Source organism: Choristoneura fumiferana, chromosome 4 (assembly GCF_025370935.1).
Source record: "Choristoneura fumiferana chromosome 4, NRCan_CFum_1, whole genome shotgun sequence".
Taxonomy (NCBI): Eukaryota; Metazoa; Arthropoda; class Insecta; order Lepidoptera; family Tortricidae; genus Choristoneura; species Choristoneura fumiferana.
The window spans coordinates 6,556,901-6,583,229 of NC_133475.1; the positions used below are offsets into that span (position 1 = coordinate 6,556,901).

The 26,329-nt window shown below is 36.9% G+C and overlaps 2 protein-coding genes across 2 annotated transcripts; one reads left to right on the forward strand and one right to left on the reverse strand.

The window, feature by feature from the left end:
• Positions 1-222: 222 nt before the first annotated feature.
• Positions 223-17,358, forward strand: LOC141427367 (synaptic vesicle glycoprotein 2C-like). Its single transcript, XM_074086711.1, has 11 exons — positions 223-456; positions 7,892-7,945; positions 9,050-9,211; positions 11,936-12,098; positions 12,891-13,012; positions 13,478-13,719; positions 14,438-14,643; positions 14,962-15,221; positions 15,690-15,849; positions 16,152-16,279; positions 16,991-17,358. Exons 1-11 carry the CDS (start codon positions 453-455, stop codon positions 17,044-17,046), a joined length of 1,557 nt encoding a protein of 518 aa, XP_073942812.1. The 5' UTR covers positions 223-452; the 3' UTR covers positions 17,047-17,358.
• Positions 17,359-20,199: 2,841 nt separating this feature from the next.
• On the reverse strand, positions 20,200-26,311 carry Vps60 (vacuolar protein sorting 60). Its single transcript, XM_074086718.1, has 5 exons — positions 26,136-26,311; positions 25,087-25,238; positions 23,508-23,673; positions 22,766-22,889; positions 20,200-22,446 (listed from the first exon to the last, which is right to left on the reverse strand). Exons 1-5 carry the CDS (start codon positions 26,202-26,204, stop codon positions 22,277-22,279), a joined length of 681 nt encoding a protein of 226 aa, XP_073942819.1. The 5' UTR covers positions 26,205-26,311; the 3' UTR covers positions 20,200-22,276.
• Between the last annotated feature and the right edge of the window lie 18 nt (positions 26,312-26,329).

The following is a 26,329-nucleotide window of genomic DNA, read 5'->3' on the forward strand; positions in this document are numbered from 1 at the left end:
CTTGATTAGCATGGCGAGATAAACCTCTTACGTATCAGCTAGCCGTGAAAAACTTGCTGCACCTGTGACGTCACGGTTACGTAACTGCTAAAGAAAAGCAGGCTTGACTACAATGTCAGCTCAGAAGTCATTGGGCTGATCGATGGTCACAGTCGAGATAACGCGAGATGAGCGATCGAGTCTTATCGTTATCACGTGTGGTAGCAATCTTGGACGGAGGCGGCAGATCGAGCGGCATTCGCATAGGACAGTCTGAACAGACTGCACGCGGCATCCTTGAGGCAGAAACTCGAGGCACAATCTCGAGGCACAAACTCGAGGCAGAACCCCGGCGCGTACGCACCTTATGTAGCGATAGGGTGACGATGAAACAACGATAGTGCCGAATATATCTCGATTACGTGATCTCATAGCGGACTTTAATAGTGAATAGTGAATTCGTGCGAATCAAAATGGGTAAGCTTTTTTATTAAAGAAAATTAATTAATTACCTAATGTAAATTTAATTAATGAATAGGATACTTTGAGTGGTTATAAGTATGCATAAAATAGACAATGAATTAATGAAATAAGCAGTGTCGTGTAGGTACCTATCCACTTAGTGCTCAAAAATAGATTAATTAATAAGAACTATATTCATAAGTATATTGTTTTATCAACTTCAGCCTAAATACATCTACTGCTGGACATAGGCCACCCCCACATACATACAATTATGACAAAATGTTTACAAACATAATATTACAGTGAAACTACCCTCAGTGTTCACGGTACATTTACCATAGAAACGAGAACATAAAACTATGACATAATTCAAACGTTAAACTAATCCTCAGAAGGCCAAACTTAAAATTGTGTTTAAAAATAATCCTCTGATACTCGATAAAGACGGTAGATGTTGCGTTCAAAACAACAGTATACGCACCAAGAGTAACGTAACAAATAATAACTTCGCACTCCGTTTGTTATTTAAAATTTCACCCATTCAGTGATTTACACAGTTTCGGTAGCAAGGTTGCTGTACCACTACCATGAGTTTACAGTGACAGTACTCGATGATGACGGCGTAATTTATTTGTATGGAGAATTGTACAGCGCCTCTACAAATAATTTACGCCGTCGCTATCGAGTACGGTCACTGTAAACTCATGGTAGTGGTACTGGTGAGTCAAACCAAGTTCAATGGATTAGTGCGTATCTTTAAGCGACGATTTTGCGGTTGTCGCTCGTAGTCCGGTTTTGTTCTATAAAATTCTAAACGACTTGAATCTACATGTTAGGTTTCCAAATAATTGACACCTGTAGCGAGCATTAATGACCACTGAAGTGCCAGTCTAGTCTTGTCAGTCAACACTTTGTTAGCCTGCAAGCACATTTTCAGGGAGTGAATACCTAGGTATATACTCGTATACCTACTTAATTACTTTATTTCATGCGCAAAAAATTGATTTGTATTTTATTATCACAGATTTTTAAAATCTAAAATGCGTGGCAGTATTTTGCACTTGTGAGAGCTTATTAATTGAAGCGTTGCTCTTCGAGGACTTGAAAGATCCAAAAGGAGTAAGAAGAATTTTATGTTCATAATCATCAGTTAAATTCTTTAATTCACCTTTATGCATGCTCACAAATACGGCTGAATAAGCTCAACTTTACACTAAACCAGTCAGATAAAGTTCAAACGAAAGCATAATTTCCCATAGATCTGTCGGCTATATTATCAGCATGTCCACTGATGTTATGAGTACGATAGCTGTTGCTCGAACCTCGAACCGGTCAATGTAATGAAAGCATAGTGGCTAAAAAGAAAAAAACCTTGCTGAAAAAATTAACTGAGTCTCTGAGTCATTAGTTAATGATCATCCCAGCCTATATACGTCCCACTGCTGGGCACAGGTCTCCTCTCAGAACAAGAGGGCTTGGGTCATAGTTCCCACGCGGGCCCAGTGCGGATTGGGAACTTCACACGCACCATTGAATTGCTTCGCAGGTGTTTGTGCAGGTTTCCTCACGATGTTTTCCTTCACCGCAAAGCTCGTGGTAAATTTCAAATGTAATTCCGCACATGAATTTCGAAAAACTCAGAGGTGCGAGCCGGGGTTTGAACCCACGACCCTCTGTTTGAGAGGCGATAGGTCAAACCGCTAGGCCACCACGGCTTTTTTTTTTTATTAGTTAATGATACGCTTAAGTATTATGTAAAACCAATCCCCTTATTATAAATTAGCCTTACTTAGAGAAATAAATAGAACTTAGTATTGGTACATATAGGTATATTTCGACGACCAGAAGGCCTAGTGGTTAGATAACCTGACTACGAAGCTTGAGGTCCCGGGTTCGATTCCCGTATCGGGGCAGTTATTTGTATGAAAAATACGAATGTTTGTTCTCGGGTCTTGGGTGTTTAATATGTGTTTAAGTATGTATCTATCTATCTATATAATTATATTTATCCGTTGCTTAGTACCCATAACACACGCTTTGCTAAGCGTACTTTGGGACTAGGTCAATTGGTGTGAATTGTCCCGTGATATTTATTTATTATACATACAAGGAGTTAATTAAGTTACTGAAAATCAGAAATTAGTTTGCTCGGAATCGAGAGTAGAATAGATTACACTATGTTTTAAATCAGGTTGTTTTTGTTTTTAAACCCCTTTTTTACTGTGCCCAGTCTAAAAGTTACGACTGCAACAGGCACCAATTAAATATTTTAGCGAGGTTGTAACTATTTCGATAACTTAATAGTGGCCATTTTGCTGTTAGTGTATGAGGTTCTTCTAAAAACGTCAAAGCGCAACTGACAAATTTATACATATTATGAGTGTAGAGTTAGAAATAAAGTAGAATTACTGACTTAGCAAAACACACAAATATCTTTCAAAATAATGAAGATATGCAAAAATAAATGAAAGCAACACACTTCAAAGGAAAAAAATATTTTTGGGGTGTCTTGAGGTTTTCAGTTATTTAATGAACACCTTGTATATAGTAAACTTATAAATGCCTAATTCTTAATTAAGAGGTACGAATTATTTGACTTAAGCGGGAAATGGTTTGAAAAAAAGTTGTTTATTGAGAATTATATTATATTCATATAGAGGTTTGGCGTGCCCACCCCAGTATGGTCTTATGCCTACCAACTTCTACTACTGGTTACCGATTCAAAATTCTTTAATACTGATATCTTATACTGAAATAACCAATGATAGTCATACACTCAACATGATGCATGCCAAATTTCAATCCGACCACTGCAGCACTGACCGACTCGTACAGTCACCAACACCAATATCTGACGCAACCAGCGTGCGTAAATATTTGATACGACTCTATTTCTAGGGTCGGAAGGACGTGTCAGATATTTTTGCACGCTCCGCTGTGGCAGATATTAATGCTGGTGACTGTACCACTTCCCATGCAGAGGGTTGTGAATTTGACGGACTTACACCTCTCGATGGTAAAAATGCATCATCATCCCAGCCTATATAAGTGCTGGGCCCGCGTAGGAACTATGGCCCAAGCCCTCTCATTCTGAGAGGAGGCCTGTGTCTGTAAACATAAGATAATAATATTATAGCTTTTCAGTGAAGCCGATCGTATTAGTAACGCATCACACACCTTCGAAACAATGGTGGACATGAAATCCTTTTCTGTCTCTCTTAAAATAATTGCCCCATTTAATAAACTTGACAAGCTGGACTCAGATAATTCGTCTTACATTTCAGTGCCAAAGAAGTTCGGTTGAAATGGAAGTAATCTTAAGTCAGCAAAGTTACGAATGACAGGTCTAGTCGGTTATAGCCAGAGCCAGTCATGTTTATGAAATAGAGGTCCGTTTATATGGTTTTGGAGGCAAAAATTTCGATCTCGATTTTTAAGCCGATGCTCCTAATTAGCAAGCTAGAATGCCGTTTTGAACCGTTCAATAGTACAAAATCTGTTCAAATCATTCGTGTTTAGCTCGAAATAACTGCTTGAAATGGGTAGTAAATACCCTATGCTGACCTTTCATATACACAGTTGAGTTAAGGTCACTAAAATGAAATGATGTCAAAAAATAAATTATTAATTAAAGAAGGCAAGGTAGTAAATTGATTTTGCAATTAATTTCAACGTCTAAGTAATCCAACTAACTGCTTGATCCGGTTACTGGACATCAATTTCTAATTTAAATCTAATTAATAAAATTAGAAAAGAAACCACAGTACCACAATAGAAAATGTGACTTAGGTAGTAAGTACCATCAGCCAAATATGTGGTCTACCACCCTAAAGTTGATAATAGTTTGCATGTCATAAAACAATGCCAATAGACGTGTCTGTCAATAAAGACGTGTCTTGTCCAACTGATGAATTATGTTATTGACCAATCGATCACCAATTTGGCTGGTAATATTTTCTACGCGAATTGTAAAAGGAATACAAAGATACCTTAATGTTACAATGACATGCGTATTTAGCTTTTGACGTGCTTCGTCACTTTTCATTAATTTTAATGTAACGTTGTCTGAAGCCTACTACCTCACCTACGCAAAGTATAATGGGCGCCAAACACTAGGTAGGTACACTAGGTAGGCAGGTAACTTAATTGGCAACTTTTCATTTCGCGGCTGTTTAATATTTCTGAAACTGTAAATATTTCAGGATTTTTATAAAACTAACCTAACCTAACCTAAAGGGTTCTACGCGATGGCCCTGGAATAAATCCTGAAATATTTACAGTTTTAGAATTTGCGAAATGTATAGTTGCGAAATGAACAAATATCAAATTATTCACTGATAGATAATGTTCCAGTACCTGGGCGACCGAGCTTTGCTCGGGCTAAAACTGGATAACAAGCGTTTTCCCAGAGATAAGACCAAGCTAGATAGATTTTTCATCCCCGAAAACCCCTACATAACAAATTACATCGAAATCGTTGGAGCCGTTTTCGAGATCCCCGAAATATATAAATAAATTTATAAATTTAGATTACAAGAATTGCTCGTTTGAAGGTATTAGATAGATAGATAGAGGTTCAGTTCCTACTTGGGCACTTAGTCCTATAACCTATGCCCTCCTATCGCAATATTTCGAAACGCTAACCTTAATTGAAAGCCTTACAATGCCACAGCGACCGTGTCATTGTCACGTCAACTGTATTTGCCTGTACACTTGTCACACAACGTACTGATAAACGCATGTTTAGACATGTCACTCACTGATTAATTTACTACACCAAAGCCCTTCTTGTATTAATTACAAAATTGATTAATCATACTTCTAGTAAACGCTACCGTTTATTTTCCCAGAGATAAGATAAACACCGTGAACGTTTAAAGTAGCTGAAGTAGTATAAATGTACACATTTAATTTAATTAAGTTTATTCGTGTTTGAGTAGACTTTATTTTTAATAACTTTGGTTTAGCGAGATAACCTAGTTCTGGTTTTCTGATAATTGAACAAGTTAAGGTAAACTTTTCGTTTTAATTGTCGATTACACTGAGCAAGCGAAAGCTAGTGAGTGCGTGAATAAAATACATATAACTTAATAGACGTACTCGTATATATAATACATAAGTAATATAATTTCGGTCGGGGTTTTGAAGCCCCGCAATGTACCTAATACGAACTCGACTGTTTTTGCGAGTTTACTTACTCGCTCAGATTTATATAATCTAATCAAACCCTTTTCAACGAGTAACTTTGTATTTAGGTACTTTTTTTTACTTACTACTTTTGTCCCACTGCTGGGAAGATAGACTAGACCCAGGCCAAGTGCGTGTTAAGAAATTTAAATATACTTAGGGGCGGTTTCACCATCCATTGATTAGCGTTAACTGGCGGTTAGGTGTGATGCCGTCTCTATTTATTTTGTTCGAATAGACGGAGACAGCATCACATTTAAACGTCGGTTAACGCTAATCAATGGATGGTGAAACAGCCCCTTACACTATTAAATTGCTCCGTAGTCTTGCAGGATTACTCACAATGTTTTCCTTCGCTCATGTTAAATTTGAAGTGTAATTTCGCGCATGAAGTCTGAATAATATTATGCTACTTGTATTGTGACCACACTACACTGTCGCGTTTCGAACTCAACCAGAGTTCATCCTCAGAGCAACACAACCGTTCACCATGCTACCAAATGTTGGACATGCATGAACACATATTTGTTGTATAGACGTAGCTATCATAAGAGTTCACGGGTGAGCAAAGTAATCGTTACAAGCTATTATTTAACTTGCAATGCAATGTACAGTCGTGTTAATAAACTTGTGAGCAAAAATTTTATCAAAAATATCTGAACACGCTTCTACGCCGTTAAAAATAGTCGTGTTCAGATATGTTTGATCAAATTTTTGCTCACAAGTTTATGCACTCGACTGTACCTATCGTGCGACAAATCTTGCAAGTTAAATTTGACGCACTTCCAATAATCGGGTTGACTTGAAATTTGGCATACTTATGTAAATCTGGTGACAATACATCTAATACAATAATACAATAATCTAATCTGGTAGTGACATTCTGGTGGTCCGGCCAGGGTCGTCTCCGCAGGACGGAACTCCTCAACGGTTTATGGCCTCGACTTTAAATTTGTTACAGAAATTTCATTTAGATGACAAATCAAGTAAAGTTAACAAAAAGTACAGACAGCAAAAAAGCTTAAGTATTAAAAGCGTATTTTTTATCAGAAACTTACTTTTAGTTCATTGATAAGGTCCTTCGAAAAATAACGCCTGATTCCACAAATTATTTACGCAGTCAAAAGATGTGATCATAATGACGTGATGCACGACTAAGATACAGTGACCTGGGATGCTACTGGGACGAGTTTAGGTAGCTACACCTGAGAGAAAGCCTTTATTCAACACTTGATGAATGACACTATCAAAACCACTAAAAGATCATATCGGCAACTGTTTGAAATAGAATATTTATTAGAATCTTAGAATTAAGTTAAGCACATGTACCTACTTGTTTATTTACCTTGAGCTCTATCTAAATACTTTAAAATGATTCCGCATTAGATATGTCATAAACACTTAGAAACCAGTACTGTTTTATCAATATCTGCTTTAGAATTGACTAATAACATATTCTCAGAGACTTCCTACATTGTTTACCATGTGCCTTCATATTATAAACATACCTATATAAGAGCCAAGAGAGTTCCCTAACAAACCTCCAAGCATATTTACCTACTTTGATATTAAAATTCGTCCCTACCCGCAACGCGGGTAAAACATTTTGCCAACGACTTTAATCAATACAATCGATTGTCATCCCTACACCAACTCGCTAAGGTGTGAATTAGCTTACAATTACTAATTAGACGACTCGATGAATATCGAGTAATAAAACGCGAAGAGTCGTGCCAATTATTTAGTTATTTGCGGATGAAGTAACAACAAACATTTGATTATTAGTTATAAAGTGTACTACGGCTTTTGTATTGTTTTTAACCAGTCAACAAGCGTCCGTTGCTATTAGTACGGGCAAAATATTTCGCGCAGAAAATGTGAAGTTTACAATCGAAAATGATCGCGGAGTCAGTGTTTCCTGTGATTACCTACATTGACAGACCCGTATTAGTAGATAAGTTTCTAGGAATCGATTTTTGAAATCATATTCTGTAAAAATACTGGTTGAAAATACAGCTTCAATTAATTTTTGGAGTATTTTTTTTTTCAACTACATAGGTTATTTTCTGTTAACTACTCTTGGCATTTCAAATTCAGAATAATTTTTCACCATTATCGAAAGATATTTTCACCGATGTGATTTCAAATATCGGCCTCCTGTGCGCTGTTCGGTATAAAAATTTAAGTTGTGTGGTGAAATACATAGGTGTTATTAGTATGCACGCCGGAGTATATTGTGATTGTTTATTTGTCTTTACAGGTCTAGACTTCTTAGAGCATGGCGCCGACTTCGAGGCTGCCATTTCAGCGACAGGTAAGACCGGACCACATAATAATAATATTTAATACTAGCTTTTGCCCGCGGCTTCGCCCGCGTGGAATTCGGTTATCGTGCGCTGTTCTCTCGGGAACTGTGCATTTTTCCGGGATAAAAACTAGCTATTAATGACAACTAATGTCACTGTCTGGCCCACGTCGATCCGTCGCTCCGTTTCGGCGTGAAAGACGGACAAACATACAAACACACTTTCGCATTTATAATATTAGCATGGATACACTATTTACTAGTTAATGTGTTTTATGTCAACAATTTGTAATTTTGTAATAAAAAAATGTCAGCATCTCATACCACGCCATTAATTAAAGAAGCTAGATTTTCTAATTTTCACAAGTGTCAAATATACATAGTTATAATATAATGAAAGTTGAGTTACCATGCTAATATTTAATGTTATGTAGTACCTAATTATTTGACGCCAACTAAATGATAATGTACTGCAATTTCAATAACACCCGCATACCTATTGATAACTTTAATTTCGAGAACTTGTTTCCTGTAGGTAAGTATACAAATTTTCTGTATACAAATCCATTCTGTATGTACTTACCTATACTAAAAGTATATAAGCTCAAAGACCATAACATACCTATATTGCTTTGTTAATATCTCGTGAGTTAATTAACCTCCAATAACTTTATGAATACAATTTTAAATGTCATTATTTTTACTTTCATGTCTATCAAGCGTTTTAGAGGTAAGTCAGTGTAAATGTAAATAAACTATTATTTTTCCTAATTAAAAGCAGTTTACTAGAAACAAACCGAACTCCCAGTTTGATGTCAAATTAGACTCGCTCATGTTATCTATTTATGTAACTATTTATGTAGATTAGGAGAAGCTTCTCCTAATCACATAAATAGTTTGCCTTATGCTTAAATATCTGTGTAGGTGTTTCATAACAAAATAGGCCACGATTCCACGGCCACGACGCAATAATAACACACATAAGGGGTAGATTGCTTAACCTTGGCCTTGGACTTAAGGCACTAGAGCTATACCTATTTGATGTACTATAATAAGAATATAGAACGATAGTCGAGTTCAAATTGAAGTACTTACACGAATCATGTTCCATAGGCTTCGGCCGCTTCCACTTCTGCCTCCTGGCCATCACCGGGTTGATCTACGCTAACACGGCCATCGGCATCACGATTGTGTCGTTCGTGCTGCCGGCCGCGACATGCGACTTCCGCATGACCTCCGCCGACAAGGGATGGCTGACCGCCGCCCCTATGTTAGGTAAGTACTGAACTTCTTTCGTTTTATTTCTGAAGGATAACTCTCTGCGGCTGATGATTCCAGTGGGCTTATCAATTTGGTTAAACCTCTTGTACAATCAGATTATACATTTTTGTTTTGCAACTCCTTCAGAATGTAGATAGACCAGTACAGGGTTTCTTAAAGTGGGGTCCACGGACCCCTAGCACTGACTATAATAAACTTTATATAGTCAAAGGTCCGTAGCATGTGTATCAGGGGTCCGCAGTAAGTCAGTCTGTAAGCATATTTATTAGGAAATTGTGTAGTAAACTTAACGAGATGCATTGTCGTTGTCGGGTGGCGAATTCAATATTATTCAATGCCTACGTTATCATTACGCTTAGGCGCTGCGTGTAGGTTTTATTTTTTATAAATAAAAATAAGGCTTTTTTTCATTTCCAACAATATTTTTTGACAGGGGTCCGTGGAATTGTTTAAATTATGAACGAGGTCCGTGACTGCAAAAAGTTTAAATAAGAAACCCTGCTATAGGTAGTAATTGCGTAGAATCAGTTAAGTATACACAATCGCCAGTCTACGTATATTATATAAATAAAATAAAATAAACTTTCTTCAGTACCATAAATGTAACAACTGCTTACTTATAAATCAACTACGCTAAATTGAGGCAAAAATGCCAAGTATAAATAGTTAGTTTAGTATTAATTAGTATTACATGGTTAAGACGCAGAATAATATGAGTTACAAGTGTTAAGATTATTTGTTTACGTCTCATTAGGTGCGAGTAAGTGTCATCTGCTCCCCGTACCTACTACATAGTATAAAACTGTATCACGGTGGAACAGGATTCGCCGTTCTCTTTAACTTACCTAAAATCTATTAAAGTAGAACTAAACATAACTATTTAATTACTTATAAACGATCACCCAAATGCGGGTAAGCGTAACATAAGAATGAAAACAAAAAAAATACAAACATTGGAACATAGAACCTCCTCCTTTTTTGAAGTCGGTTAAAGATGGCAGGTAGTACCTAACCATGCCGAGCCAGTAGTAAACACATAGTATATGCAAAATTGACTCATCAATCTTTACCGCTATACAGTAGGTACAGTAACGTAACGTAACCGAACCGCAAGCAATATTTATTCTATATTTTATTATTTAGTACATAAGATCAGTATAATTACAATTGGCATTGATCACTTTTTTACAATGTGGTCTCTTTAATTCCAAAACCATTTCGAGGAATAGGTTTATTAAATCATTTTATAACATTTTTAGTTCAAAATTAATAATTGCGACGGGCATAAACGCCATAGCAACTATGGTTAGCTATTATTCCGGTAACTTATAAATAGGATAAAAAAAAATTAACCCAACTAAAACCAAAATACTTCAAATAGGTGTCTATCACCTATTTTATGAAGAAGAAAAATATCTATATAAAAAATATACTTAATCAAAACGATTTTATGTACCTACGTATCGTACCTCAAATACAGACTACAAAACTAGATTAGCTGGATCCCCTTTTTAGGGATAAGCTCGCCTTGGAACTTCTATCTGTGAATCTGTATTTTTAGGATTTCGGAGCCAAAATGGCAAAAACGGAACGGAAAATACAAACTGAAATATAGATGCACAGAAAAACCAGAAAAATAAGACCATCACTGGGAATCGAACCCAGGTCCTCGGTACCGCGTGCTATACCGCTACACCACTGATGGTCAATGGTACCGACACGAAATTCCCCTATGCACCTCATATCTCAGCTTGTTTGATTCTTATTTAGCCACTTAAGCAGTGACGCTAGCGACAAGGTAAGGTATAAAATATACCTAAACTAGGGAAGATTCCGTACAAAATACGAAATCCTTAGAAAAATATTACTTAATTTTTTCGTAATGGCTACGGAACCCTATTTCGGGCGTGTCCGACACGCTCTTGTCCGGTTTTTTTTAAAGAGTTTACGTACAAGGCACATACAAAATACTATCTTCATAGTAGGCACTCAGCACTACCGTACCTAACTACTAAGCTCTGTGTAGCATACACATAGAATCCCGATCGTATGAAGTGGATTAACACAAATCAAATACTTGAAATTTGATAATCAGTTTTCAACTATTATCCTGTTGCGAAGACAACAGAACAAACAATCAATGAACACTTGAAAATAAATGCTATTTCGTAGATACAAAAGCTTTCTCGATTATTACTTAAGTAGGTATCTACCGTTTCATTAAAATAAAACAATGGTGAAATGGAGATCATTAATTATGTTCTAATGCTTTGTTTATTCCGTTCTAGCTTTATTATGTTGTCGTGCATATAAAGTAGTCTCTAGTTCATTAAACTATATAGCTAGGTAGTTGGTAATAATAGTGCAGTTCCATGTCGAATAGCATTCAAATTGATTGTCATTGTATCTATATAATATACTAGGCAAAAAACCTCATAAACCATTTTTAATAAATGCGAGATAAATCGCACGAGAAGCATTAGGTACTTTGCGGCGCTTGATTGATCAATTATAACTCGTTGCCCTCGCAGCCCTGCAATTGAATTCCTTCAAAACAATGTACTCAATTGCTTGAGCGTCTTGATTAGCCCGCAAAACTGAAATACCCGATTACCTACTTGGAGATCCCAATAATAAACAAAGAGTTTGAGCGGGGGAAAATTACCGGTTCTATCCACTGATGTAGTGTGGTTCTATCTAATAAACACATTTTTTCAGGCATGGTGATCGGCTCCTACTTCTGGGGCTGCCTCGCCGACACAAAGGGCCGCAAGATCGTGCTGGTCTCAACTCTGCTGCTAGACGGCTTCTGCGGTATCGTCTCCTCCTTTGTGCAGATCCTACCCATCTTCATGGCTTGCCGATTCATTAATGGTTTTGCGTAAGTTTTTAAATGTGGATGTAGTGCAGGTAGGTACTCGTTAAATAGGAAGTTTTTAATTATAAAATAAAAAATGATTGATTGGTAGATTGATTAGTGGTGTCAGGAGTCATTTAATTTAAAACAGTTTAAAGCAGGTAGGTAGGTATTTCTGGTTTTCAAGACTGCTTTCAAGATGGGACATTTGTGTAGGAACCATCAGCCAAATATGTGATCTACTTACCACCCTAAAGTTGATAATCGTTTGCATGTCATAAAACAATAAATGCCAATAGACGTGTCTGTCAACTTCGACTTTAGCGACATTTCATTTGATAGGAACTTGTTTAAAAATTGATAGATCAAGATCACTTATTTGGCTGATGGTACTTAGGTGCTTTAAATTATGCCTCGAGATTTTTACATAAGTAACTAGAATACAATTTTTTTCAAAAATAAATTTACTCAAGAACAGCAAAGAATATATTTACAAAGAATAGATTCCTTGATTGATACACGTGACCGATGCAACAGATTAACAAACATGTGCAATCACAGGTACCTATATCTCCTATCGAAGTGTACTAGGAAAAAATATCACGTTTGACAGTTTGCTCAGAACAATGACGATTCGATTCAGTTGATCGTGCACGCTCACATACAAACCTCTATTCACTGATTGAACAGTTTCCCACACTCATTACTAGGATCGTAAATAATATCGCAGACGGTGCCTTAATTACCAACACCGAGAAAAACAAATGAAGGAGAATAAACAAACGGTAATAAAACGTCTGAAAAATGTCTTTTCAGGGTCGCTGGCGCCATGGGTATCTGCTTCCCGTACCTCGGAGAGTTCCAGCAAACTAAGTACAGAGAAAAGATTCTCTGCTGGATGGAAATGTTCTGGACTCTAGGAGTTATCTTACTTCCTTGTGAGTTGAAGCATCATTTAAATTTGAAATTGAACTCGTGTAATATTAACCAGGTCGCCAACACTTTTTACTGATCATCCGGAATCTTAATGACATAACAAAGAGCCCGAATGATCAGTTAATAGGTGATGTGCACTTGGCTAGTCAATTAAAAGTGTGCCATATAGTGAGCTTTATCAAACGTGTACAGTCACTTTCATAATATCTACCACAGCGGAGCGTGCAAAAATATCTGATACGTCCTACCGGCCCTAAAAATAGTCGTACGTATCAGGTTTTTATGCACGCTTTGTGTCAGACATTGGGGCTAGTAACTATACATACGCAGTCAAGAATGCACACACTAACTGTGCTTTAACTGCCTACACTACCTATATTTCGAGATATTGTAGTAACTCTCGTTTGGCTATACCCCAATGTAAATCAAAAAGTCGATATGTATTAATTCCGCCATTCCATTTCCAGTGATCGCTTGGGGCATTATCCCCATCACCGGCATTCGCATCGAAAGCGGATCGTTCTCTTACGACTCGTGGAACTGGTTCGTCGCAGCCTGCGGCGTGCCTTCTCTGATGCTTGGTTTCTGGCTCCTTACCTTCCCTGAGAGTCCTAAGTTTATGATGGAGTGTGGGGACTATGATGATGCGCTGGCTTGCCTCAAGAGCGTCTACAAACAGAACACCGGTGATGACCCCGATAACTATCCCGTGAGTTTTGATACGACTATTTCCGTGGGAAGATTGTCAAACGGTTCTCAAACTTTGTCTAGAACAAAGTTATAGGTTAGTTACTAAAAATAGGTCCCATCCCTTCATGGTTTATAAATTTACACACGCTTTTGCACATTCAAGTGCAAGTTTTTTTTATACGACTGGATGGAAAACGAGCAAGTGGGTCTCCTGATGGTAAGACATCACCACCGCCCATAAACATCTGCAACACCAGGGGTATTTCAGATGCGTTGCCAACCTAGAGGCCTAAGATGGGATACCTGAAGTGCCAGTAATTTCACCGGCTGTCTTACTACCACGCCGAAACACAACAGTGCAAGCACTGCTGCTTCACGCCAGGATTAGCGAACAAGATGTGCCTACACAAAGGCACCATTGCTACCACCATCAGTACTACTGGTAAATTTGTTATATTGCACCGTGATTGCACCCATGTAAGATAAACCTATAAGTATACAAAACAAGCACCAGGATAGGGTATCACGGCTATGGAACACCAAATCCGTAATTGTGGCGAGCCAAGCGAATGGAACTGACCCCACGACGCCATATACCAGATTTTTAGGCAATTTAAGTGCTTGATAGGCTTAAAGTTATAAATGGGTACCTACCTACCTTCATATCTGAAGATTAGATTAGTTAATTTAAAAGCATCATCCACAAAACGATTAACTTTATCAATGTTTTCCCACAGATCAAGAGCCTCAAGGAGAAAGTGCGAACCATATCGGTGGCATCCCAACACTCGCAGAAATCCGTCCGAAGCCTCAGCATGCGCAAACCCAAAGACCTGAAGCGACTCTTCAGTGAGATCTGGATGCAAACCAAAGCGCTCTGCAAGCCTCCCTACCTCAAATACACCGTTATTACCTGTCTCATCCAGTTCGGCTTAACCACGGCGTAAGTAAATGAAGTTTAAACAACTGATCGTTTCTCTTAGTAGGTAAACTTTGCAGATATCTTTTTTTAGTACACACAATCTAGCAATAGACCTCTGCGTCACTTGACGGTTACTGCAGATGAGTCCAAAGATGATTCGTTTGTTTTGTAACAGCCATACCTAAACATTTACAAATTTCTTCCAGCCTGAAGGATTCTTTAAACTACTTTTTTTTTAATACCTACTAAGAGGAATTATAGAGAATTTCAAGTGTTATTTTTCATTGTGAGCATTCTTGTGCCTTCAATCGAAGACCTAATATGAAAACTTCATTACAGTTACTACACCCTCATGGTCTGGTTCCCCGAATTGTTCAACCGTTACGAGGAGTTCGAAACCCGTTTCCCCAACGTGTCTGCCTCCGTGTGCGATGTCTCTGGCATTGTTGTAGACGACGCCGTTGACGATCCCTTCGACTGTCTCAAGACCATCGATGGAAGTGTTTACATGCATACCCTGATCGTCGGTCTTGCTTGTATTCCCACGTCGCTGTGGCTGCCGCTGTGCGTTCACAAGCTTGGAGCTAAATTCTTTTTGAGTAAGTACCTACATGAAGACAAATCGTCGAATTTGGGTTACCCACCATGAGTATTGAACCATTTGCAGGTCGCTGAACCCTTATAGTTACTTACCCAAGGGGCTGTTTCACCAATATCTGATAAGTTCTTAATATTAAAGGTATGTTACAGTTACCTACCTGTGCTGTCGTTTTTATTTCGTTCGAAGTGAAAGAAACTGTTAAATGGACTTTGGTAACTCCTGATTCAATAAATTAGGAAAAAAACAGCATCAGAGATCTGTAATGTAAAATATTAAAAACTTATCAGTGTCTTACAGACGCGTTTGAATAAAGGGAACCATGGATGTCTGAAGAATCCTGGGACAAAATATGATCGTGTTTGTCTCTTCATCGCACGAAAACCGACACGGCGCTCTACTTAACGACGTATTACAAGATGAGATATTTTACGTAACTTCAACACTAACCTTTGTCGTGTTTTGCCAGTCTTCAGCTTGACCGTGGCCGGCATCGTCACAGTGGGCATGTACTACGTTCAGAACTCAACTCAGAATCTGGTGCTGTCCTGCATCTTTGAAGCACTTACCTCGCTCGCCATCTCGCTCGTCTTCTGCGTGCTCGTAGACTTGTTCCCTACGAACCTTAGGTAAGTTATTATAATGTGTCATAACTAAACTATGTATATACCAATGGATGCTCTTGTAATTTTCCGGACAAGCACCGCCACTATTTAGCAACTCGAAAATGGTGGCGGATAAAGATTAAACAGAATGGTGATTGAGATTAAAGAAATAAAAATATTGACACACCTTGTCATATTTTTAACGTCAAGCCTGCTTACTCTTTGACATTCATAATACACTCACTGAGCTTAAAATAAAATAATAGAGGTAGGTAAGTGATCACTATTCACCATTGAAGTTTTCCCAACAATTAAATGCTCTACAGGGTAATGGCTGCTGCGCTTTCCTTGACGGCGGGCCGAGGCGGCGGGCTCATCGGCAACTTGTCCTTTGGATACCTCATCGACATCAACTGCGTCGTGCCCATCGCCCTCTTCGCATTCCTTCTCTTCAGTAAGTATTGTTTTACACCTGGCAATAGAATTGAAGACCGTATAGTATGTTTTGTATTCAATCCTGGTTAATATTGGTAAGCTAAGTAATATGCCAGGCTTATATGCAAGGGTTGTCCGTCATGCCGTGTTACCCTGACCAGCAAAACTAAAGGGTCACTTTTCATACAGCTGTATGGATGGTGACCCTTTATTTTTACTCGTCAGTAGGTAGAAAAAAAGTTAAAGTTACTTACGTTATAACTGAGATCCTCAATGTCGCACAGCCGTGCATCGCTTGATCATACTTCGCACGTACGCTGTCTCGGACAAATGGCATGTCGCACTACCGTTCATCGTTTGATCATACATCGCATTAATAATGGTTCGGACAAATGGCATGTCGCACAGTCGTGCTTCGCCTAATCGTATGTCGCACAAACGACACTCCGACCAGACGCGTGTCGCATTCCAGTAGTAAACCCGTTGTGGCTGTTGACACCTGATTATTGACCTTGATGTTAGACGAAGATTTTACTTTATGCACTAGGGCATAAAAAGTCATTTTCAAAGCCTAGATCCAGCATAAACACGAACTTTACGAGCATGAGAAGTGGAAATAATATTTTTTGTGCTTTAAAAGAATGCTCCCAGTAGCCTGCATCGTAACTTCGTAACACAAACATTTTTGTTTTGTAAAACTGAATGACTAATGAACTTCGTTTGTCCACAGTGGCTGCGTTCCTCTGCTTCTTCTTGCCAAAGACAGGCCAAGAAGCCCTGGATTAAAGTGCCTACTAGCATAATTAGACTGTTCCGAATAGATCAGACTTCGAGGTTGTTGTACATATCACTTAGGATGTAAATATTGAGGACTTAAGTATTATTTATTGATCGAGATACCTAGTTATATTTCGTGTCGCGATTCGAATGGGTACCTATCCGACGCTCGTTACCTATTACTGTGATTGTATGCAGTATTTACCTAATGCCTTATTAATTGTACGTATGAAATGAACATAACAGTATTTTAGAGTTGACTGTGTAATATAGTGTCCGTAAATTATTATTATTATTAAAGGTTGATTTGCCTTCCAAATATTTTCTCGTTTTTATTCCATCCTGTTTGTAAGTATAAAAAATCCTTCTTTATTGAAATTCTCTTACCCGATTTCATTGGGATAGATAGATTTAATATTATTATTACTTTTGTTGACCTACCTAAGAAAATAAAATATAATTTTAGATCTTTAATAAATAAAAATAAATAAATAAAATAAAAATAAATAACGTATTTTTACTCGACCATGGCATAACCCAAAAAGAAGATTTTGAATAGTAAATATTATACTATGTCCGTTCCTATTTCCGCTCGTAACTACCCAGTGGCTCATCCGATTTTAACAAAATGATACTAGGTAGGTACAGTCACCAGCACCAATATCTGATACAACAAGCGTGCATAAATATCTGATACGACTCTATTTCTAGGGCCGGAAGGACGTGTCAGCAGGGCTACTACGAAACTCGAAACTCGAAGTTCGTGTCGTGCGCTCCCTCTGACACTTATACTATTTAATACGAGAGTGAGAGGGACGGTACGATACGAACTTCGAGTTTCGTAGTAGCGCTGCAGATATTATTGCATGCTCCGCTGTGGCAGATATTAATGCTGGTGACTGTACGTCATTAGATTCGTCTTGATGGCGCCAGTATCACTGCGAACGTAATATTCATAAAATTTTCTTTGTTCTTCGTAATATTCTACACCGGGTAGGAAAATATATTCAATCTTTATGGTCAAAAACTGTTTGTAGAGACAAAATGTAAAAAAACTCACCTGTACTGAGTAAATAAAATAGAGATCACTACAATTTACAACAATGTGAAATTATTTATTTAAAATGCCTATTATAACTCAAGCTATAAAGTACGAAATTAAATAATCAAAAAACCAGACGTATCTTTCAATGCACAACATAGCAAGTCCAGCAGTCAGTGCTCTCAAAAATCTTAAGCGGCTCAACAATTCCCAGTCGCACAAGAGTATTTCTTATGTTAGTAGTGTGACTCTAGCATGGATATGGACGGTGGTGGCTCTGAGCGTCTCGCGATGAGTTAGTTGGTATACCTACTATTAATAGTAGATTGATAACCAAGGGTGGAAAGTGACCCATTTCACCCGAGATATTTATTATAGTTCGAGGGGAAATGGGTAATTTCACCCGAGTTAGAAACTCTACTTTTCATTTCGACTGTGAAGAAGGTAAAATACTAAAAAAAAATGAGAATAATAATAAATTGAATTTAATTATATCCAACCTCCAACGGTACCTTTTCGACTGGCTACTTGCCAAGGCCGACTATAAAAAAAAACGAGCTGGTCACGACCAAGGAGCTTATATACAGAACTGGAGGTTGAACGCCGAACAAAGAAGTTTGGCCTTTATTACTTATTTATATATTCCATCTCTTTCTTAACCTTACTAAAGAAAGATATGGAATATGTTCGTGATATAATAAAGAACAAATTTCTTGTTTCTAACGGATGTTTGGCGTTCAACCTCCAGTGTTGTATATAAGCTCCTTGGTCACGACGTGCATCTAGATGGCCATGCCGTAACGTGAAAAAAAAAGTGTCATTGATGTAACTCAATGAGGGCTATCGTTTTTTGTCTCACTAGATGGCGCACTGTTGCGTGAGGTTTTTAAGTATGGCTTTCAAAGTCTGTTATTACGGGCGTGAAAACAAAGTTTAGATTAAAATCATATTTAATACACCTTAAAACCGTACCATAAAAATATCGAGCATGCCACAGTGTTGCATAGTCCCCGTTTTGTTCGGAAAAAAGGGAGGGCAAATGTTTCTGAAAGACAAAACTGTCTCAAAACACCGACATTCATTGCCCCGGAACGCATATTTGCCATAATTAATTTCAGATATTGCAAAATATTCACAAAATTATTCTAATTATAAAAAAACCCGCGTAGCTCACCCAAAAACTATGAGATTTGTCATTTCGGAGACCTCACGCTACACTAGCGCCTCTAGTGGCGAATTCATATGCGATAGCCCTCATTATCTCCGACTCCGTGGCTAATCGAAAAATTCAAAAAAAATATATTTTCCACCCTAGAGATGAAAACGCAATGTTTCACCCGGCCGGAGAGATGAAATAGTTATTAGTGCAACAAGAGAGCAAAGTTATTTCTCGCAGCGAGTGTTAAATTTGAATCCCGAGTAAGCGAAGGATTCTAGGTGAGAATCCTGAGTGCAACGAGTGATTCAAACACACGAGATGCAAAAAAACTTTGGTCTCGCGTGCACATACAACTTTTCACCTCAGCAGCGAGAACATAATTTAAAGGTTAGAATAGCCACAAACTTAAACCACATATACCTATTTACAAAAAAAACACAAAAAATATACATATAATCCGATTATTAAGAAACAAATATAAATATCACATTTATAACCTTGACTAAAAAAATATACATCCAGTCGCCATTAAAAGTCACCAGAAAGTTAAGAATGCGTGACAATGATCAAAAGTCTCCGGTAAGCAGAGAGGTTTTGAATTCGGAACTAAAAGTGTCCCGTACATACGAATACAAATCCAAATCTGATACTCATAACATGCATAATTTGAACTTAGGACTCCTAGTAAAACGTGCCTTATTTTTTATTACTGCAAAAATCTCATCTTGAGTCATTAAAGTTGAACAATAAACTTGTAATTGATATTTCTTGAACCTTTAAATATGATTTTATTAGGAATTCTATTGTTTGAAACATAAATAATTATTAATAGATTAGTTGCAAATTCATTCAATTTTACAAATATTTATTCCAACTCTTAAGAGCTAGGCTTTATTAAAAAAAAACAAGAGCAGCGGCTTCTGTGCAACGAGGTTGCATATTATTTTATTAAAAGAGCGGGAAAATTGTAACATTTTGGAAATACTTCACTATCATGTAATTATTATAAATTTTAATTTCGCTATTATAATTAATTCATTATCGACATGTTTTTAATACTATAAATTTAATTTAAGATTATAATCAGCACAGTATTTTTTATTAGGTTAGTGTTGTGATAATAAATTTGAGCGGGAATTTCGTTAATTTACTTTCGTTTTGTTAAATAGTTAGTACCTATTTGTATTTTATAGTGAAAATCAAACTTAGTATCGATTTGATCCTATCTCTCACTTTTTTCGTGTTGAAGTGAAAGTGACAGATCAATGTGAAGTTGAAATATTTGGAATTCAGTGAGTAGTAGACCAGCACTGTCCTCGGTATTTAAAAAAATAATTAAAAAGTTACTTTATCTCACGGAGTGAGCAAAACGCGATTTTGCTCACTGATTTCTAATAGCAAAACCTGCCTGTTTGAGGTGCTGAGGTGAAAACCATTGTATACTACTGACTAAGTCTAGGGACCACCTGCTTATATAAGTAGGTACAGCCCGTTAACAGACAATACAAATAAAATTAAATATAAAACTTTTCTTGTATGAGGACCTCCCTTCATTTGAACTTTTATTTGTTGTTTTGTTATAGCTGCAATATAAACACACATTATGTTTACATTTAGGTTGTCTATCTATAACAGTTCTCGAGATAAATTCCTGTGACAGACAGACAGAGGAGCAGCAAAGCGACAGCAATAGTGTTCCGTTTGTCACCTTTGTGATATGAAACCCTAGGAACAGCAAGAAAGGGATTCCAGTGAATGAATAGTTATTAAAACCCTTTACCAATTATATTAAACAATTTAAATTTATTTAAAATAGATTACAGTTTATATAAAATTAGACATACAGCAACAAAATTTAACATTATTTTATACACTAGAGCTAAAGATAATTTTAGACTGTTAAATCGCACAGATCGCACTGTGCCGATAAAGTAGCGAGCCATTCGCTCTGAAATTCACATCGAACCATGGTGTATTATAAATGCCAGGAAAAAACAATAGTTTCACCATTTAAAAAAAAATCATTATAATGTAAATCAGTGGAATAAATTAGATCAAGCAAAAAATGTCGTTCCCACTTGTGAAAGATAATTACGTGTGTATAAAATTATACCGAAACAATATTTTACGCAAACCATGGTTCTTAAGAGCGTTTTGAAGCTTACATGTAAAACATTTACATACCTATTACCTACTACAGTTTGATTCCATAAAACTGGCAGCCTGTGGAGAAAGAAACATAGTTTGTTGAATCCAAAGTTTTGATTTCTTATTAGTATCTGGGCAACCAAACTTGGGCTAACTTAAAAATACGCATTTTCTCAGAAACAAGATCAAGCTGGATCGATTGTTCGCCCCCGACAACCCTGACATTGCAAATTTCATTGCATTCGTTACAGCTGTGTCCGAGATCCCGAAATACATAAAATAATGGTTGCAGATGAACGTGGTAGCGTCATTTTACGATGCTCCCTGTGACACTTATTAATGACGAGTGACACTCATATCAAATCATCATCATCATCATCATCCCAGCCTATTTACGTCCCACTGCAGGGCACAGGCCTCCTCCCGGAATGGGCATATCAAATCACTCATGGCTTATAGAACGTCAAAAAGTCGGTAATGATTTTTTGACGAAGATTAACATACTGCCACAGGGATTATCGTAAAATGCTTCCGACACAACTTCCTATTACGTCACGGCATTTTATTTAAAACAATTATGTACAAATATTTTTATAAATAATGCAACGTTTTACGATTTACGACGGTTTGTTCGAAGATAATCGCTACCGATGAATTTAATTCTTCCAAAGCAACTTTAGCACGGGTTCTTTGTTGACAATATGTAAACCTTGTTAAGAAAAAACATCAATCTTTTGAAATCTAAACATACAGACTTATAAACGTTCGCATTTATAATATTAGTGGGATTTAAAACACCTTATATGTAAGATTTGATTACTATAAAAACGCAAGTTTCTTTCTCCACAAACGCTGCCTTCAGATAATTCCAACCTGTACCTCCATAATCTCTAACGAGTGGTCTGAGCCGCGCTAGGCACCTGCGGCAGCCCGAACTCGTCGACAGGGACGCCATCTTTGTTCCGCACGCTGTCGGCGCCGGGCTCCTTGTCGGGCGCCGCCGGGGCCTTCACCACGTCATCTAGGTAGGAAGCGTCGTCGTCTAGGGCTATCTCGTCGCCTGTTGGACCGAGTTTGGAGTTAAACAAGTACACGCAAGCGGGTATCCTGGCGATATTTTATGACACAAGACAAGAACCAATTAATAGAGAAGTAAAATAAAAATTATATTATTATTATTGTTAGATAAACCGAGTTGTGAAAAAATATTTAATTATATTGAAAAACAATGACGATATGAGTGTTGACCGCATGACGCCTCAGGTGCATAGATGGGATTGAATTCTGGTCGGCAATCCGACAATCTTATTAATTTTTTAAAAACCTTGAATTTTGAGTCAACATACATTAATATTAATATTGTTACGCTAAAGCCGTACCTAGTGCATCTAGCTCAGCAGCAAGTTCATCATCGTCTATTTCGGGCATGCCGTACTGGCGGCCTAGGGATTCCTGCACTTCATCAGCTTGTTCCAACATGTCAGCGAGCTCATCGTTAACATCCTGGAATTATAGACATGTCTATTTTATTTATTAATCAACTAGTAATGGTTTAACGAACGACACGCCGCGCGCCGCATAGTGCGGGTTGCATACGTCGTGAACATAATTTCTGATGAAGATTCCAAAGAGGCTAAAAGCAACTTACAATCATGAGTTAAAATGTTAATTTTTAGAGCGCGTTCACATATAGGCGTTTTTGTCGCGCGACTGTAGTGCTTCTAAGTCGCGCTGCAGTACCGCGACTCGCATCCATACATATTTAAGTAGCGCAGCTGCAGCGCGACAGCCGCGCGACGGAAGTGCGACTGCAGGGCTCCGAGGTAGCGGTGGCAGATACTGTGAAGCGCGGCTATCGCTAGCGACGGCGTCGCGACTTTGCCGCGCTCCAGCTGCTGTAATTTGAAGGGATTCGCTGTGCAGCGCTTCAGTCGCGTGACAAAACCGCCTATATGAGAAAGCACTCTTAGTATTAAAAGCCTCTTTCGCTTAAAAATAAAAATAAAATCGCCAAAATTTATGTTTACAAAACACTTATCAGTATTCTTCCAGAAATATGCATACATTTGTACAGAGCTTGCCTTCATTACATTAGCTCAAACCAGGCATTCTTATTCTTACATCAATTGAATCAATATTAATCTTCTTAAACTCCTTCTTCATTTGGGTGACACCATCTTTCATGGCGGCAACAGTGGCCTGTGTGTCCTTGAGTGTTTGCGTGGCATAATTAGCTTGCTCCATGTTGAAAGATTGATTGCGGAGGTTCTCAAGTTGCTGTTCGTATCTGTAAACCATTGAACTTGTTACTATAATAAATTGGGTAAAATTTTATTGATCACCTAAAAATGCACTTTCGGCGACCTAATTAATAATATTTGTTCCTAAAATAGTAGATCTGTCACCTAAATTGAATCACTAAATAATATTAAAACGGTTACTTAAATATTATTTAAAAATTCCTCGGAAATAATATTTATCATCAAATAATTATATATATTGCATTCCAAAATAATAGATGTGTCACTAAAACTGAATCATCAAACAATATAGAAATGGCTACCTAAAAATTAATTTTAATCACTGGAAAATAATATTGATCATCAAATAATTTAACTGAAATTTGACAATAATGATATACAATTAATGAAATAATAATATTAATATCCTCTTACAAATCACACCAATTGAGCCAGCCCCAAACTAAGCAATGTTTGTTCTATGGATGCTAAACAACGGGTAGACATACATACATATACACTAAAATACATACAAACATCCAAGACTCAAGTAGTAACAAACATTTGTACTCATCATACATACAAGTATGAGCAAAACAATGTTCGGTTCTGGCACTTCTCAGCTCGCGCACTGAGGGTTGCAGTTCTACCTAACACTCCTCTTCGCTTCACTTGTCGTCGTACCTAATCAGACCTGCCTTAGTAGATCAGGTAGAAGCATCAAATTAAGGAACTGATCTATTTATTAGGTGACAGATCTATTATTTTGGTCATCGAATTTTGATGATCAAACTATAATCTAGGATACAGGTTTGCATTAATCTGATGACTCATACTTAGAGACAGTTTTGATTAATATGATGACTAATATATTTCTTAGGGATAGATATTATAATTAGGGTATCGCAGTTGAGTGACAAATCTAAATTTAAGTGACAGAAAATATAGTTCCCTAATAAATTCACCAACAGATACATATTTTTCATCATCATGATGTTTAAGTCACAAAGCACAACATTTTGTTGCAGACATTCTGCATATGGCTAGTAGTACATTATTTTTTGCAAATATCATGTTACCTTCATATATAACTATTACCTTGTGACTTATCATACTAACAAACAAGTAATAATTACCGTTTCTGGATTGCAGTAGATGTGGTTGTGAGTAGACAAAGCAATGCTATGAGTGCAATATGCCCGAAACATGGAGGTAATTATTATTCATCTGTGAATGCAAAGTCTTCGGTGTGGTAATAGTTATAGTGTGAATCAGTAAAGTTTAAAGCATTACCTGCACTTGTTCAACATTTTAAATCTTTTTATTTTTTGAGAAATCAGATTATCATGCACTGTTTAATACATAAGTAATACTAAAACAAAATATGTCCTGCATAGATAAATGCAAATAATGTTAGTTGTATCATTGAAATTGAGAAAGGTATTCATGAGCATTCTTACTGTTTCTTCTGTTTCAGAACCCGCATAGCTTTCTGCTTGACTGAGTTTTTGGCTGGCCCCTCCCTCATCTTGGCCATTTGGTCCTTGTACTTCCTTAATTCCGTATCCAATTTTTGGACCTTCTGTTCTATACCATCTGCCCGAGCATCCACCTATAGACAGAAAGTCATGACATAATTTTACATAAATAGATGGAAGAGTGTAAAATACAGGATGTTTGGTAGCTAGGTGCAAAGCTTTAAGGGGGTAATAGCCAAGGTATTTTTGAACATTTTTAGCCATAATGTCTTAGCCGAAATTTGATATTATTTTTTTTATTGAAAATTTAGTAAATTTAGAAATTTTATGAAAATACCCAGAATTTGATAGGCACAAGTCAATATTGCCGCAATGAGTGTTAATTTGTAAACAAAACCTTTTATTTCAGATAGTTTGATGTGTATTGGACCAAATGAAATAATTTTTAAGTCTTTCTTGCCTCAAAAACAAAATGGAGGCATTCGAAATTACTAAAAATGTTATAAGTTGAACAGTCATTTTTCTGTGCCATATAAAACTAAAAAAAAAAACCTTGAATTGTTCAAACATTTTTATTGTTCTTTCTTTTATCACTCATTCACATTGCTTGCTAAATCTGAGATAAAAAGTAAAAAACCAAACTCAGGGAGTACTCGCTAAGAATGTACTTGAAATTTCATATTAAAGGTAAGTAGGTACTTGTTAAAGGAACTGGTAAGTTACATGAAAAAAAGGTAAAAAAAAAACATTGATCTTCAGTTTGTTGTAATTTTAATAATTAAAAAAAAATTACATTAAAAAATCAAATGTTTAGAAATTTCCACAATACCATCACACAATTAGTTAGCATTGAATTAAGTTATTATTCCATCATGTAGCACTTCAACTATAAACATTTTCTGGCAGACTAATATTGATATAAAAATGTCTAGATTTTTATTATCATGCCGTAAGCAACTTATAACCATAATTTAATAAAGCATGAATCATCGTAGACTACAAGAAAATAGTTGCAACAATTTTGTACTTACACTGCTGATGCAATCCGTAATACTAGGACCCGGAGTTTTAGGTTTACCCCTGCCAAATATTCTATTCATATTTGATGTAATTTATCAATATAGGCCAAAATTTGCAAAACAAATGCAATAAAATAGTTTGTAGACAAAGTACCTACGAAAAATTATAACAAATTTGACTTGACAGATGAGTATCAAAAAAGTCT

Coding starts and splice junctions, on each gene's coding strand:
- Vps60 (XM_074086718.1), bottom strand. CDS start 26,204: ATGAATAGAATATTTGGCAGGGGTAAACCTAAAACTCCGGGTCCTAGT. Junction 25,239..26,135: donor TTACGGATTGCATCAGCAGT/GTAAGTACAAAA, acceptor TTCTGTCTATAG/GTGGATGCTCGGGCAGATGG. Junction 23,674..25,086: donor GTTCTGAAACAGAAGAAACA/GTAAGAATGCTC, acceptor AATGGTTTACAG/ATACGAACAGCAACTTGAGA.
- LOC141427367 (XM_074086711.1), top strand. Junction 13,720..14,437: donor ATGACCCCGATAACTATCCC/GTGAGTTTTGAT, acceptor GTTTTCCCACAG/ATCAAGAGCCTCAAGGAGAA. Junction 16,280..16,990: donor CTTCGCATTCCTTCTCTTCA/GTAAGTATTGTT, acceptor GTTTGTCCACAG/TGGCTGCGTTCCTCTGCTTC.